The sequence below is a fragment of the Rhagoletis pomonella genome, unplaced genomic scaffold, assembly GCF_013731165.1.
Source record: "Rhagoletis pomonella isolate Grant_MI unplaced genomic scaffold, Rhpom_1.0 Rhpom_scaffold_01035, whole genome shotgun sequence".
In the NCBI taxonomy this organism is placed as follows: Eukaryota; Metazoa; Arthropoda; class Insecta; order Diptera; family Tephritidae; genus Rhagoletis; species Rhagoletis pomonella.
In genome coordinates this window covers 8,383-25,976 of record NW_023459589.1, presented here as the reverse complement: position 1 = coordinate 25,976, position 17,594 = coordinate 8,383, and the positions used below count along the sequence as shown (strand labels likewise).

Below are 17,594 nucleotides of genomic sequence, written 5' to 3'. Positions count from 1 at the left end.
GTTGCAAATTGTATGCTTTTATCGCATTACATCACCCTCCTTTGGAAAAAGAAGAATTTGGCAACGTGATCAATTTTGCCATATTCCTCTTGCCCAAAATTTATAATCAGAATTAAATTGTTTTGAAGGAACGAATTTAAGAGATGCTTAAGGGATATTCCTCCTTCTTTCATTCGTTCGTTCAAATCAATTTAAGTGTTGGTAAATATTAGATATTTAAATAAAAGCTATTGTATTTACTTAATTATTACTTATTTTATTTATTAAAAGTTATTTAATTGGCAAAGTATCGTATTTGTAAAATAAAATTGAGTAATTATTTTCGTAAATAACTTATGAGGCTATTTGATTGAGTTTTACATAAATACATATTAATTGCTTATGAAAAATGTAATGTAAATTTTTTTGTTTTAATATGTGCATTTAGATTTTCTGAGTTATATTTTTAACAATGTATGAAAAATGCTTTCGGTTTAATGAATTCATTTAGTATTTTGGAAAAAAAATCTTGTATTATAATTTTGTGGAAAAATATATTGTAAACACTTATAATAGTTAGTTTTGTTTGTTTGTTTTTTCTTTTGAGCTAGATTTCATATATAAAATTTGTACATTTCAGATTATTATTTTTTTGTTTTGTACATTTTTGTTTTTGTTTATAAGGTATACATATAATAGAAAATTTTCTATTATTTTATCTTATGAATTCTATTTTTGTGTACTGTTTTTTCTTTGTTTTTTGCTTCATCAAAAATTGTGACGTTTACACCGTCAATTTTTGTTATAACGTATGGCCCTTGGTATATGTTTTCATGCTTATTGCGTGGTTCTTTTTGAACAAGAACCCTGTCGTTAACGCCGTTTTATCTTATATTAGTTTGTTTCGAATTTTGTGTTTATTAATTAATTCTTTAACGATTTTGTGCGAATTTTGCATGCGATATTTAACTTCTTTCGCATAATTTTCTACATTATAAATCGGGTCAATTTTATCTTTTTTCAAATCTTGAGGCACTGTTGCCTTTTTCCCAAATATTAATTCAAATGGGGAAAATTTATTATCGAAAACTGTGTTAGTTGTTGTGTTGTGTAAAAATGTAAAATATTTTAAATAAACATCCCAGTCGGAAAATGTTTCATGTAAATATGCTCGTAAATATTCATTAAAAACTCTGTGGTTACGTTCGATAGTACCCACGGTTTCATGATGGTGTGCGGTTGAAAAATCGTGTTTAACCTTTAAAAGTTTGGTTAATTCAGTGAAAATTTCATTTTTAAATTCGGTGCCTAAGTCTGATTTAATGGAATTCATTACACCGTAAGTTAAGACAAAACTTTCGAAAATGGCAGATGCAATCGTTTTAGCGCTTTTATCTGGAACAGCTACTGTTACTAAATACTTTGTTAAATCGCATATATTGGTAATTGCGAACCTATTACCACTACTCGACTCTGGTAGGGGTCCTAATGTGTCGATTACAATAATATCAAATGGTTTGCAAGGTGTTGGCGTTAAAACAAGATTTTCCTTGTTTTTAGGTTTAACCTTGTTTAATAAACATTTTGAACAATTTTTAACAAACCTGGATACATCACGGGTCATATTTTTCCAGTGATATTTTGTACGTAATTTTGCATAAAGTTTTTTAATTCCGCAGTGACCGCCTGTTAGGGGGTCATTATGGTAAATGGTCATTAACTTTAACTTTTTATCATCGTCAGTTACTGTTTCTACCGGTTCTGTTAAGATAATTTGTAAAAATTTTAAAATATTGCTACCGCTGGTTTTTAAATTTGAAATAGAGAAATAATTGAAAAAAATATCATCTTTTGGCCATTCTACTTGCTTAATATTGCGATTGCCGGCTTCAGCATCAAGCCTCAAAAGTAACTCGTCTAAACAAGTTGTTTCGTTAACATTCGCAAAATTAAGTAATTCGTGTTTTTTGTGTTTTAAATGTGCACATATTTGAATATTTGAAATTTTGTTATCTTTATCGTAGCGAAAATGCGTTACTATTCGCGGTATATTTTTAGAAAAATTATATGAAAATTTATCGTAAACTTGTACTGTAAGGTTGTCCGTGTAGTTGTTTTCGTTTTGTAATTCTATTGTTTTTGTCATTGATCGCGTTTTCATAGCTAAAACATGTTTTGTAGAGTCTTTTAGTTCGTTAATGGTAATGCGTGAAAGTGCGTCTGCTCCCACGTTTGATTTGCCTTTTATGTACTCAATAGTGAAGTCGTATTCTGACAGTTCTAGGCGTATTCTAGCAAGTTTTGAAGATGGGTCCTTCATGTTAAAAAGATAAACTAAGGGTCGATGGTCAGACTTCACCTTAAAGTGAGTGCCGTAAACATAGGGTCGAAACTGCTTAATCGCGAAATATATAGCTAAAAGTTCAAGTTCTATGATTGGTTTATTTTGTTCTGCTTTGTTAAAAGATTTAGAAGCGAAACATATTGGTAAGTCGTTGCCATTATGATTTTGGCTTAATATAGCACCGCACCCGTTTTTAGAAGCATCCACAGTTATTAAAAATTCTTTAGTAAAATCAGGATATTGCAAAAGTTTAGGAGACATTAGGGCTGATTTTAAGTGTTGAAATGCAGTTTCACAAGCGTTGTCCCATAAGAATTCTACATTTTTTCGACTCAGTCTATTTAAAGGTGCTGCCAGCGACGCAAAGTTAGGTATGAAGCGTCTATAATAATTTGCAAACGCAACGAATCGACGAACAGCGTCTTTATCTGAAGGTTTTGTATACTTTTTTATTGCGTTAATTTTTGAATCGTCTGGCAGCAGTCCCTTTTCTGAGCACTTGTGCCCTAAAAATGTTACCTCAGAACGAAGAAAATTGCATTTTGTGGGGTTTAGCTTGAGATTAAACTTTCTGCAAGTTTCGAACACTTTAGCTAGATTTTTTAAATGGTGAGTCTCACTACAACCTATAACTATGACGTCATCAACGTATAAAAAAGCTTGATTTGGAGAAATGCCTGAAAAGGCTATTGACATCATTCGAGAAAAAGAATTCGGTGCTACATTTAAACCGAATGGTAAAACTTTCCAGCGAAAAGCTCCCTTATCAGTGCTGAAAGATGTTATATCTCGCGAGTTTTTATGCAATGGAATTTGATGGAAACCAGAAAACAGATCTAAAGTCGAAAAGTATTTTGCTCGACCAAGGTTGTCTAATATGTCGTCCACACGTGCTAGTGGAAATTTGTCAGCGATAAGCTTTTTATTAACCGCCCTAAAGTCAACGCACATGCGGTACGATTTTTGGCCGGATGGATCTTTTTTTGGTACTAAAATTAATGGACTGTTATAATTAGAGGAGCTTGGTTCGATTAAGTCATTTCGCAGTAAAGTATCGACTTGTCTATTTATTTCTTCGCGTTGTGAGTACGGCAATCGATAGTTTTTGATATAAACGGGAGTCTTGTCATTCAGTCGAAGTTTCTGTTCGTAAAAGTTGTTGAGTGTCATACGGTCTGTTTTTAAGGCAAATACATCGGCGTATTGTAAACATAATTCAAGCAATTTGTTTTTAGCATATTTTGGCATTTGTTTTTGTAAAATTGACTTTAGTTCCTCTAAACGTTTTGTCTCTTGGGAAGTTTCGTTTATTTTGTAGACATTATAGTTACTTATATCCTCAGCTTTGATGTTATAGTTACGAACGTATTTTACCTCGTCCGTAGTATTTATTACTTTTAAAATCGGATTTGTTGTGTCAACGACACATTTTGATGTAAAAACACCAGAGCAAAGCTCGTGAGAGTCTACGAAAACAGGGTTTTTGGAATTAGTCAATTTAAATAAACGAAAAACTTCACATCTTGGAGGGATGACTAAGGTGTCGGTATTTGAACCGTGTAAAATTGCTATTTTAGTGCTTTCTGTCCCGATGCCGATAGTTATACTGTCATTTGCGTAGTTAATAATACATCTGTTCGTCTTTAAAAAGTCCTTGCCTAGTATGCCGTCAGAAGGTATATTAAAACTGTCATCTACAACGTGAAGAGTATGCGGAATAAAAAAACCTGATACAACCAAGTTTGTACTTACAGTTCCCAATGTTGTAACCGTTTCAGTTGTTACACCAGTGATGTTTATGGTATTGCTACTGTTAATTGCTGAATTTCTTGCTAAACTGGAAATCTTGATTAAAGAGATGTCTGCTTGTGAATCTACGAGAAACGAGCATAATTTGTAAGAATCGGTACAATTTAATTCAATAAAATCTGAATAATTAAGGTTCAAGCAGTAAATTGATTTTCCAGGGGTAACTACGTTTAATTGCTTAGCTCCTGCTCCCCCAGTGTTCGCTCCTGAGAGCATCGGCGTTTAAAAATCGAACATTAGAAGTGTTTCAAGAATTTGAACGAGAAGAGTTGTTTCTGTTGCTTGCCGAACGATTGCTTGTGCTATTTCTGTAATTATTTTGCCCATTGTTAAAATTGTTACTTCTATTGTAATTATTTTGATTATTATTGTGCCTTGTGTTATTGCCATTATTGTGCCTATTTGTATTGCCGTTATTAAATCTGAAACTAGTGTTGTGATAGCCATAGTTGCTATGCCCTCTAAAACCTCCTCGAAAACTATTTGGTCTATTTGCCCGTGACCTAAAAGATAACACCTGCCGCTCTTTGACTTCGTTATTGTGTTCTACAATCATTTTTGCGACTACATCTTTCGAATCCGTAAAAGTGGTTGATGCTAAAATAGATTTTACTAGTTCTGAACGACTGTTCAGTCTGCAAACATTTACTGCCTGCTCTACCGCTAACTCATGGGCTTTTGCTTGAGTCATACCCTCAATAATTAAAGATCGCTCTAATGCGTCAGATAATTCCTCTACTCGCTTCGCAAAATCGGCATATTTGTTATTAGTAATATCCCAATGTGCCAAACGACGTCGTAACGACGTCGTTTCCGACTCGTTCTGGTGAACAATTTGTTCGCCGGCGACGGTCGCAAACGACTCGCCGGCGAACTCGCCGTCGGATGAAAAGCACAGTTCGCCGGCGGGCCGCAAAAACGACTCGCCGGCGAGTCGCAAAAACGACTTACCGGCGAGTCGCAAAAACGACTTACCGGCGGGTCGCAAAAACGACTCGCCGGCAGGTCGCAAAAACGACTCGCCGGCGGGTCGCAAAAACGATATACCAGCGAACAACGAAACGATGCTCAAAATCGCTACAAAACTAAAAACAAATTTTTTAGTTTAAAATAGTTTAATTTAATTCAGTTCATTTTTTTTTTAAGTTTTTTAAATGTACATACATACTTAAATATTAATTAAAAAGAAAAATTAGGAAAACATTCAAAAAAATTAATTGTTAAAACTTGCCAATATGGCAGATAGTATATTTATGCAGACGACTGCGAAACATTTCTTTTAATCCTTTTTGAGATCCTGTCTCCAGCATAATGGAAGTATCTTTTGGTTATTCGCTCCATGATTTCCACAGATTCGTTGAATTTTTGCTGGAACGCTTCTGAAATAATATTAAAAGTATGTTAATAATTTTTGAGAGCTGGGCATCAACAATTAAAGCGTACTTCTAATTGCTGCCGTGGTGATGAGATGCCGCACAGGTTTCTTCTCTGCCGTTCCCATCCATGAGAACTGTAGCGCCAGCTCATCGCTCAGCAATGCGTTCCAGCATTTCCTTACGAACTGCTCTCCATTGCTCGCAGCAATATTTTTGAGGTCTTGTACCTTATGAAATAGAAATATCAGATTGGATTCAAATTACAAAAAACAAAACACACACAACCCTACCAAATGGTTAAATTGGTCGTGGTTTTGCAGCTTCTCTTCAAATTCCTGAAACTCTGAAAGGCTGCACATTACTTCCTTTGGAACAATTTCAATTGTTTCGGTGCTTGCTTTTTTCGACCGCATTAACTCTCGCTTCAGCACGATGACCTCCTCTGTCAATCGGTTTAAAACATTTAAGATTTTTTCTTGTGTTTTGTCAATCGTATCCAGTCGTTCCAACAGAGTATTTAGTTTCTGTTCGGTGCTCTCTGTAAGTAAATAATAGTATGCACCATCAATTATATATTATTAAGGCATACAACTTGGATTAGTTGTTCACTTACTGGCTGGTGGCGCTGGTACATCGCCGGAATCGCTGGAATCGCTGGAATCGCTGCTTATAATACGCATTCTTTTCATTGTTGATGCAATAGTAATTCAAACCACAGTAATCTAACAGAAATTCAAAATGGTGCCGATAAACCTTTTCGTTTTTTACCACGAAGAGTTTCGTGCAGCGTTTTTGTTATACGCGCACGGCAGCACTTGCTGTGGGGAGTTTCGCCTCGCGATTGGAAAATGTACTAACTAAATTTTAGTTTGGACGATGAAGTATGCATGTATAAACAATAATGCATTGTTTAATAACAAAATGTAAGTTAAGTGTAATATCAATGCGTAATTGAGAATAGTAACAATTCCTAAGCACATTATTAACTCTTGTTTTATCATTAATTGAGAAACTAAAATGGTAAATAAGTATGTTCCAGTATGAAATATCCAGCATGAAATTCCGGCGAAAGGTTCTGTTGTATCACAATAGAAAAGTATTCAGAATAGTACTAGTAGTAAAGTATAAAAAGCATTTCATTCATGTACATCAAGTGTACGATAAATTAATTATCTTTATTTTGACATCATTAGTTTATTACTCGGTTATGTGGTTGATATTAACATTTAAAAATATCTAAAATCTTAACTATTAAATCTTCATTTTTACTTGCGCCAAATAATTTTGATATGGTTGAAATCAGCATGAAGAACGGTTGGTATTCAAGACTTATGCGAATCTAAAACTCCTGATCGTGGGCTTCAAAAAAATCAACTCTGGGGTGTGGGGAAGTGAAACGAGAAGAGCAGCAAAATAATAAATTGGACAAAAACAAACGGAAGACTGCTTTTGAAAAATATTTGTGTTGCTGTTATAAGATAGCCAAAAATCAAATTGAGCTGTGTACTCACATAAATATTGTTCAAGGCGAGCCATATACCAACCGCGCCCCTTCTGAGAAGAAGGGTGGTCGGATCACCCCATGCTAATAAGTTGCTTTTGCAATTGAACTTAATACCCAGGTGTCCAGACACCCAAATGAGACAACTTATGGCATACTAGGCTATCCCTCAGTGCCTAAGAACCACCGCACACCACAGACTTTATCGGCCGCCGATTTAGTTGAGGCTCGCTTGAAATAAATGAAGATGTATGGAGGTACGCCCACTAGCTCTACTTAATCTCGCCCGACTAAGTAGTTGTGGTGCAATACTAATACTACCGAACCCAACTAAATCGGCGGGCGATAAAGTCTGTTTTGGGCGTTGGCTCTAAGGGATTTCGCATTGTGCTAGTGTAAAACCTTAGTGGCTGTTTGTGTTAAAAATGTTATCATGCACATGAATTTATGCCCTTAAAACCCTCTATAATCTCGGTATCCCTCATATTTATATTCAGTAACAATCCTGCATCTTATATCTATATTTGTATGCACATACATGCATATGTACATGTCGTCGTTTAAAGTACAAAACCGCGTATCTTCATTCTGCAAAACCGCGTAACTGACATTTGCTGCCAAAAATAGGATTTGCTCACACAAGCTCTTGGCTCAATCCTTATCGATTCGTCCTAAAATATACTAGCCAGAAATGCGATTGCACCTAAACTTTGCACTTAATATCAAAACCATTAATCATGTAATGAGTTCAACACGTAAATACAAGAGCAATTGCCACATATATGCATACATACATACATACATACATACATTTTTGTACATAAATTAACTAATTTTTAAAAGCCAATATTTTACGTAACTACTCAAAATTATATTTATTTCTGGACATTTTTAGAAATTTAAAAATTTATCTTTTAGTCCCGTTGGGGTACAAAATTGCTTAGTGGAAATTACGGGCACACATATATGGGCAGCACAGCTGCTCCGGTTTATCCAGTACACTGAATGGTGATATGTGTATGCATCAATACGCATGAAGCTTATTATGTACGTTTATGTCTCCAATCACATAAAAAAGGTTTTTATTTGATTCTAAAATATTATCTAACATGATAATAGCATTTATTTTATTTCCGCTCATACATATGTATATGTATGCTTTTTTTCTTGCGCCTGCCCGCTTTGCCTGTCGGAAGTGTTAGCCGCATCTGTTCAACACTGCCACTGCCACCAACAATTTTGCCTTTCAACAACTTTGCCCTGCGTCTGCATATACATATGAACATATGTATGTAAAACATATCGCGTTGCTGTTCCTTGACATCGTTCAGTTCAGCCTCGCGCGCTTCCTTATACTTAATTACATTAGTGGTATTCACCAATGTGAGCAAGTGGCCTGGCAAAAGAGCAGACCAGCTCAAGCAACGACTGTTGTCAGAGTGCCAGGCCACTTTCTCAGTTCGCTTAATACCACTATTGTTTTTTAAGTGCCGCATATTTGCTCTGCCAAGAGCTGCGATTACTTTGCAAAGTTTTAGGCTGCTGTTTCGGTGGCAATGTACACATTCAGTATGGCGCGCCTGCGGGAGATAAACTCAGGTACATCGACCGCACCACATTTGTGGATTCGCGCAAATAAAATTCGCTGCCACCGAAACTTTTGCCTAAGATAATTCACTCTCCTCGGCGAGCTGCTTTTGCATTCCCTTTAACCTGCGAAGTAGAAACATTTTAGTGGAAACTTTTTTCTCCCAAGTGGCTACATTATTTACTTGTAGTATTCTGCGTAAACCTGCGCTCCAGCGCTTGATTTTTCTCGGTCAGCGTTTGCACTTTCTGCTCCAAGGCGCTGATTGCTGCTAACATTATCAGCGACTGCCTTTCAATAGCGCTATTCTTTCTTATTTGATCCAAACACAAGTGGGATATCTGAAGATTAGGAAAAACCAATTTTTGTGTAATTAATAAATTAAAATGTTTATTTACAGAATTACCTTTTGCTCTTTTGACAATTTCCAAGGTCGGTGTTATGCAGACAAACTTTTGTTGCCAAATTAAATGGCGGCTGCTTAGTTTGCTCGGAGGTGGTTATGTCGAGTTTGGCACAGGGTTGCACGTTCATTATGGTTTTCATGGCTATTGCCAACACGAAATGAGAATTTCAGATGTACATAACGCGCACAATTTAAAATTTTTGTATGTGACAACCAGTGTTGCCGTTTTGGTAACTTTTAACCAATTTTGGTTATTTTTTTCTTGCCTGTGAAGTTGTTAAGATCTTTCCCATTTTGGTTATTTTTAACAGTTACTGCAGTTTCTAATTTTTGTATACATACAATAATTAAATCTTTGAAAAATAGTTTATACAAATACATTTATTCTGCTCAATATAATTATTTAACTAAAGTTATTACTACTAAAATGGCAACTCAAGATTCGACTTATTCCGATAATAATCATATGTTTACATATGCAAAAGAAAAAGTAAAAGCTCGAGGGTGCAACTATTATCGGTTCGTGTCTTTAATAAATCGCGGTGAATGAATCGCCAAGTTTTTGAAATGGCCCCGCAGTTACACCATTTCTATGTTCTTTGCACACACCTGCATAGTATGTACCTGAAATGACATTTGAATAATACGAGAGTCATTAAAAAGCCGCGAAAAATTATTAAAATTCCACGCAAAATTGGTGTTTCAAGTTAATTTATACGGGCTCAATTCTATGGATAAGTGAGCAAAAAATACACAATTTTGGTTTTATTTTGCATAATAAGTATTTCCAAAAAAAACTTTTAAATTAGGTTCGTTATAAGACATAGGCCAGCTACACCTGGCCAGGTTGAGGAGAGTAGCAGCAGCAGGGGCAGCCCCAGCAGTGAAACCAAGTGAGAATATTTGGAATCATTGTATTAGTATTACTTACATATGTATGTATTTGTTTTATAATATACAGAATACATAACATACATGGTCGGCTAAAGACTACTTCAAATGAATACATACTCAGATAGTACATATATAAATACCTCGTATATGCGGAATCCAATACCACGTCATGTATGTACAATAAAAAAGGGATTTGGTAATTATTTTTCCATTACTGCTTACTTTATTAATTTAAGTTAACATTAATAATAATAATCGTATAGCAAGTAGGTTCAAGGGAAATACCATTCCACAGTTTTGAAAAAATCGATTTTTCGCGCTTTTGTGAAATTTATTTACCATCGTATACGCTGTACTGCGTTTGGCGTATACGAGGTACTTCGCGCTGAGCGACGATATAGTTCAATACAGTCCAATTTTTAATTGTTTAATCTTAATTATAAAATATTTACAATGTGATTGTTCACGCTGATTAGGTATTTCATTGAATCTTACAAAGAAGTTGGAAACTGTGTACCTATGTACTTATTTAAAAACGTCATTTAGAGTCTGGTAATGTTTACGAAGATATTAACATACATATGCACCTAATACGGGAAGCCTTGTTTTTTAAAATATGTATTTATATATATATACTTATATATGAATGTATTTCATTTATTTTCAGCCTTAAAAGGATTTACTTTTCAAAAATGCAAATAAAAATTGATTTTCTTTGGTTTGTAAAATTTGTCTATACGTACTATATAAAATAATTTGTGATGACCTGAATTGTTAATCTAATAAAAAAATTGGTTATTTTTCCTTCCATTTGGTAACTTTTTCGTCTAATCTTGGTTAGAAAGTTCTTTGAGCCGCGGCAACACTGGTGACAACACCGAATTTGCTGCAGTTTGACCAAACAAAATTAGTTTGCTGTGAGAGTCGCCAAACTCGCTCTCTCCGAGTTTGCTACAACAACAATTGCACGCAGTTTGCCAAACAAAGTTTCTGCATAACACCAACCCAAGAAAAATTGAAACTCACCACTCGGAGAAACGTCAGAGAACATGAACTCAGAGCTGTATTTTTACGTATGTTTGTTTAAGTAGGAGATTTCTCAGCAGTTGATATTCCATTATTATTTACAGAATAATAAAAGGATTTAAAAACTAAGTTACGATAATGTGTGACGAATTTGTATTAGTTTCTATAATAATAGAGAATAGTTTCCAATTTTATTAGTATTTTTTAACTAATTTCGGTCGCTATTTCAAAGTAATGTCTTGTGCAACTCTACCATGGCGGTTCTTGCTCCGATTTATACCAGCATAATATTGTATACAACTCTGAATTAGTTAGCGGTGATGCCAAATATAACGTTAAACGTCCATTTTGGCCGCATATTATAAATTACGACGTAAATTATTAGGAATATTGACCGCTTTTTCAGCTAAGGATAAAAAATGTTGAAAGTTAATAAAAATAAACGAAGGAGGTTACGAGAAACGTCAGAGTTCCTGGGATGCTATTTTAGAGGGAATAGCTGTTTGGAAACAAAACCAGAGCTTAGCACAACTAGCCAGCAACAAATTTATGATGAAGGCAGAAGTGTTTCTCCAATGGAAATTGATGATTTCTCAGGACAAGAAGTAGAAGAAGAACATGTATTTTGCAATATTCATGAAAATAATAATAAAATTAGCAAACGAGATGAAATTGCATTGTGGGCAATTGAAGAGAATGTTCCAGCGAAATCGGTGAATAAATTATTAACAATTTTAAAGCCACTTATACCCGATCTACCTAGCGATGTACGAACATTAAAAAAGACGCCAAGATTTGTTCCCAAATTTGTAATGGAAGATGGATCTTACGTACATTATGGAGTAAAGGATAGTCTAACAGATTTTTTATTTGGTGGAGGTTTTGACGGCGAGTTATTGGAACTCAATTTTAATATTGACGGTCTACCACTTTCTAAAAGCTCGGGGGCTCAGGTGTGGCCGATATTATTGAACGTAACCGGCTCAGAAAGAGTTTTACTCGTCGGCTTATATGAAGGATACTCGAAACCAAAAGACACATCTAGGTATTACTTTCGGAGCAATCAATGTGTTCTGTATTATATAATTAATAAAATATTTAATACTTTCAGCTTTTTAAAAATGTTCGTGGAAGAACTCAAAGATGTAGTCGAAAATGGACTGGAGTATGATGGGAATTATTACCTCGTAAAAATTGGAGTATTTGTCTGTGACGCTCCAGCACGAGCAATGGTCTTGGGCATAAAAAGCCATTCCGGTTACTACAGCTGTCACAAATGTATTCAACGGGGAGAAAGATTCCAAAACAGAATTACTTTCCAGCCAACCGAGAATATTTTGCGAACTAACGAAGGTTTTCGAAGCAGAAGACATACAGAGCATCACAACGTTCAACAGCCGACTATGTTGGAGTTATTAGATTTTGACTTAATTAATCAATTTCCAATGGATTATATGCATGTTGTATGCTTGGGTGTCGTAAAGTCTTTGATAAAATCTTGGATAAAGGATAGAGGACAGTCGTATTCGCTTACTGTTAAACAAATTAATCAACTTAACTTGCGGCTTACAAATACTAAACTTAGTGTGCCTTATGAATTTTCGCGGAAGCCAAGATCAGTAAACGAGATTGATAGATGGAAGGCAACTGAACACAGAATGTTCCTGCTATATATCGGTCCAATCGTTTTGAAAGAAATTGTGAGTCCTGAAATATATAACCATTTTCTGAGCCTTAGCGTCGCAATACGAATTTTGCTTTCTGAAGATACAGACTATTACAACGACGCCGACAAATTAATAAATGACTTTCTTGACAAAGTCGCGGTTCTCTATAATATGTCTTTCCTAACTTATAATATGCACTGTTTGAAGCACTTAGTTACTGATTGCAAAAATATTGGGCCGTTACATAAGTTCAGTGCCTTCAAATTTGAAAACTTTTTACAGGAGCTTAAAAACAATATCCGGAAAAAAAGCCAATTCAGCAATCAAATTTATAAAAGAGTAGTAGAGAAGAGTATTTCAGGGAAATTAAAAAACGAAAAAAGCAATTCAATCACTGTTGGCGACTTAAAGGGGAATTATTTTAGATTTATTAAAATTAATTCAAAGTATTTCTCTTTGAAACACCCAAATAACTTCTATTCCTTTAATAACGAAATTTACAGAATTAAAGCCATTAGAAAAGAGCAAAGTAAGTATTTTGTTTTTGGTTTCAAACTTTGTACAGAACAATTTTCCCCATATGAAATACCATCAGCTACTATTCACTACTCAAATTCCGTAATGCCTGAAGGAGCTCTTTGTAGACATGATGTAGTAGATATATGTAAGATCTTTAAAATTAAGGTAGCCAATAAACTGCATTTTATCAAATTAATTTCCCAAACATTGTAAATGCACTTTTGTTAAAATTAAGTCACCTACATATGTATTTCAATTAATTTTAATCTTTTTTTCGTACATTTGTTATACCAAATTTAAAGTAAAAGTACAGTTTTCTACCAAATTTAAAAAACTTCATACCCACAAATTTTATTTTTTATTAATAAGGCCAATACAGTGAACTGTACCTTTATAAAAAAAAATTTTATATGAAAAATTTTATATAAAAAATATTATGAATACTGAAAAAAGATGCATGTGGTTTAATTTTCTGAGCACAAGTGTACATTGTGGATTCCATATTCTGTCATGATAAAAAATTGTAATAAAAAAAAAACGGTTTACTATCCAAATGAATGACTTTTATTTATGCTTAGATATATAAAAACTTGGGTGTGGAACTTGTCCAAACCAGACCGAAGGTTCCTCAAAAAACTTATGGGTTCGAAGAAACGGATTCGTTTCGAGTTCACCCAAAAGACTTCACCAGAGCGACGTCGTAACGACGTCGTTCCGAGTTCACCAAAACGACTTCACCAGAGCGACGTCGTAACGACTTCACCAGAGCGACGTCGTAACGACTTCACCAGAGCGACGTCGTAACGACTTCACCAGAGCGAAGTCGTAACGACGTCGTTTCGAGTTCACCAAAACGACTTCGCCAGAGCGACGTCGTAACGACGTCGTAACGACGTCGTCTTCGCCCTGTGGCAAATTGGGTAGATACGAATATGTCTGATACAAATGTTTTGCCAGCTCATTGCCAACAACAGCCTGCGTCATTTGAAGTGGCTGGTAACATTTGCGTCGAGAGCCATTTATTTGTGGGTAAAATAAAGGGGAGGCGTTGGTGAGCGCGCAATGCCGCCAGCTGTGGTGCCTACGGGTAGATTAATGATGCCACATGTTGGTCGATTATCTGCAACATTACGCGCCTAACAACTCTAACTCCAACTCCAACTTGTTTGCGGGCGCCAGCCTTGGCGCTGCCGCGGAGAGTACGCATACGCACTGGCCGCTATTACGAGCTCTGTGTATGTGGCAATGCATTTGCGGTGTGAAATTTTAGCTTCGGTTTGCGGCCGGAAAGATTTATTAAGGAGAACAATTTATTTGCTGGCTATACTAAGTGCCAAGTGTAGCTTTTATTTAATTAATTATTTTGGTATTCATGCACATCTGTATAAGTATTAGTACACATATGTATATGTCTGCCTGGAATTATAAGCTGGCAATCATTAATTGTTTTTCACATTGAATTATTATTTTGTAAAGTTCCTGCCTAGCTACAGAAATGAAAGCAATTTGTTTTCGACAATTCCCAGCATGGCTATTAACTTGTGTTTGCGTGTGTTTAATTGGCCTATTCCCGTGGGCGTACTAACGGAAAATCGGTGTTAATTCATTATTCATTATTGAGTAAAGAATCAATTGCTTGTGTAAGGCACAAGCTTGTGAGGAGAAAAAATACACGAAATGTGAATGAAGTATCGCATGAATTGATCGCATAGAATAATTACCATCAAATTTTTGTATTTGTTCGAAAATTTGATCTTCGTATAGAAAGACGACGAAGAGAAAACGAAGCTCAGAACAGAAAAGTTTTATAAACATGTAGATTTAACCGACAATTTATTAAATTTATTTAAGATTTGCTAAGCGGTGTCAATTGAAGCAAAATAGAGTGAGAGGCTACACTGAACGATTCGGAGCGGAGGTTTTTTCATGAAAAACGCTGCAAATATAACCAAAACTTCACGGCAATTACATAAAACCAGGCTAAAACGTATGTGGAATGAGCTTGAAAATATTTATCGGAAAATGAGTTTTCTATAGATTATTTAAATAATTTGTTCAGCGGCATGGCGCTGAAAAATCGACTAGAAAGTTCAAAATCAAAAACAGCTTTGCTTTCTTTTAAGCTTCAAAGCACAGAATCCAAGCGAAGCCGTTTAGAGAACCGTACAGCCCCCTTAAGCTGCCTTCACACGGGTCGATTTCTGTCGATTGGAAAATCGACCAGCCAAAACATCCACATTTTACAGTTGAATTGCCATTTACACTGGTCGATTTTCAATGTCCTTTTCGACTTTTCAGCTTCAGGAGTCTGATTCGAATAAAAAAATCAAAATAATTAAAGGAAAATTTATTTTTCACAAAATGAATTGAAACAAATTGAACAGATGCGTTAGCCGCTTTTCACCTTGCTTCGCTCTGCGCTGCTCGGCTTTCTTTGTAAACACACCCTGAGAGATAAAGTCTGGCCTTAACATAGCTTTGCATTTAGGTTGGGTCTCATAGAATGTATGGCGAGGAAAGTGCAGAATTTGCAATTGAAAAATCAGTTGGCGGAAAATCGTTTGGTACTCTGCAATAGGAGGTAACTATGAATGAGCCTGCCATCCGCCTCGAAACCTAAACGTAAAAACTGGTATGTAAATTGTTTCAAGAATTGCTAGCGATCAAAACACCCTGTGATAAATGAATAAATACATACTATATAATCTCAGTTACTTTTGTCAGAGAAGTGGATGATAAAGTTGTGACAAAAATCAGCTATAACTGGTTTAATACTTTTATATCACAATGATCACTTCGTGCAAGTAATACAGTTTAAATATTTATTTCTGATAACTCTGATCACCACTTCGTACCAATATTAGCCTCTTTAAACTATCAGCATTTGGTTTCCACAATAAAGCATTATTATCCCTCTAAAAATTATCAAATTGCCCAGTCGAAATGTGCACATACATACATATTTATGTACATATGTACGTGTTGTAAGTGATGTAATTGAATTTAGGTATTCACATTATCAAATATTTATGAATTTCTATTTACAGTTACAGTTGTGTTTACATACAAACATTGATGTAATATTTTTGAAATGTAGCATTGTATATTCGTACATTTGTAACAATTAACATAACAATTTAAAGGCGGCGACGTCATTTGGAAACACCCGATAACCCATTTACCTACATATAAGCCAAACTCACTCAGTCATTCAATTATGTACATTTACAAATTGTTTACATATGCACATTAGACTGCATCACTCCCCATACAAAAAAAAATCGGCATTGTGTTTCCATTGTTATTATAAAATCTACTATTTTTTAAGACTTCCATCAAAATATTTCGGAAAAATATTAAGATTTATGTGAGCTGGACCGATTTGTAAATACCTCCAAAAATGGATTTTTTTGATCAAAATAGTTTCTTAAAGATTTTTTTTTTTTTAAATCACCCCAAATGACAAAGAGACTTGAGCTTGAAAAATCTGCATAAATATATTTTTTAAAAATTTTCAACGGAATCGTAATTATGATATTTTCGATGCTGTTTTTTTTAACTTTTTTCAAAGTTTGGTATAAGAAAAACTTGAATAACTCAACCTTAACTACTCCGATTTGGACTTGTGAAGTATCATTGGAAAGGTGTTTTCTCACCCTATTTATTTCTTTACTAATAATCTTATTCAAAGGATGAAAGAGAAAGGCAGGATGAACGAGCGTCATTCCAAGTTGAATTAAGATGTGTTGGTATTTGAAAAAAATATTGGGACGTGCATGATCTCATTATTACAATACGGAATTTTTAAATATTTGTATGCAGATTTTTTAAGCTTAATCTGTTTTGTCATCTGAGGGGATTCTTTTTTAAGTTATTGAAGAAACTATTTTTATTCATAAAGAACTCAATTTTTGGGGGTATTTTCAAATCGGTCTAGCTCACGTAAATGTTAATATTTTTCCGAAATATTTTGGTGGACGTCCTCAAATATAATAGATTTTGTAATCCCAGCGAAAAGACCGCATCTTTTTTTTTGGTGATGCAGCCTAATGTACATTCGACCATAAAATGTTTGACTGGTTGTAAGTATGAATGTAAACAAAAAGCTACAGACAATAACAAATGGCTGAGAATAAGTAGCAACAAATGGGTGTAAACAAATGTATAAGTAACGAACAGTAGCGCTCTGTTGTCGTTGGAGTACAAACAAATAGAAATAATAAATAATAACAATAATAATGGCAAGTAATAAAGCTTAAGTAATGCAGAGAAATATGGAAATCTTTGTACGGATGGTGAAGGCATTTAAAAGGGGAGGTGGTAATAATCACAACAATAAGAAACAATTCGGAAAAAAGTCAATCATGAAGAGGGCACACGAGCAGCACTCAGCAGTTGGCGTTGGAATTTGCGCGGCAAAAGTATTAACTGAAAATAATCGGGCTCCAATCACTCATATATGCACATTAGGGTGGCCCAAAAATG

General features: G+C 34.8%; 2 protein-coding genes and 1 long non-coding RNA gene across 3 annotated transcripts; all 3 read right to left on the bottom strand.

Annotated features, from left to right (window-relative positions):
• Positions 1-3,096: 3,096 nt before the first annotated feature.
• LOC118751844 lies at positions 3,097-4,348 on the bottom strand. Its single transcript, XM_036486670.1, has 2 exons — positions 4,076-4,348; positions 3,097-4,017 (listed from the first exon to the last, which is right to left on the bottom strand). Exons 1-2 carry the CDS (start codon positions 4,346-4,348, stop codon positions 3,982-3,984), a joined length of 309 nt encoding a protein of 102 aa, XP_036342563.1. The 3' UTR covers positions 3,097-3,981.
• Positions 4,349-5,375: 1,027 nt separating this feature from the next.
• Positions 5,376-7,037, bottom strand: LOC118751843. Its single transcript, XM_036486669.1, has 4 exons — positions 6,122-7,037; positions 5,799-6,046; positions 5,576-5,735; positions 5,376-5,511 (listed from the first exon to the last, which is right to left on the bottom strand). Exons 1-4 carry the CDS (start codon positions 6,195-6,197, stop codon positions 5,384-5,386), a joined length of 612 nt encoding a protein of 203 aa, XP_036342562.1. The 5' UTR covers positions 6,198-7,037; the 3' UTR covers positions 5,376-5,383.
• A 1,020-nt stretch (positions 7,038-8,057) lies between these two features.
• On the bottom strand, positions 8,058-9,104 carry LOC118751842. The gene is made up of 3 exons (XR_004994601.1): positions 9,004-9,104; positions 8,782-8,938; positions 8,058-8,722 (listed from the first exon to the last, which is right to left on the bottom strand). It is a non-coding gene; the product is annotated as an uncharacterized LOC118751842 (long non-coding RNA).
• Positions 9,105-17,594: the final 8,490 nt, after the last annotated feature.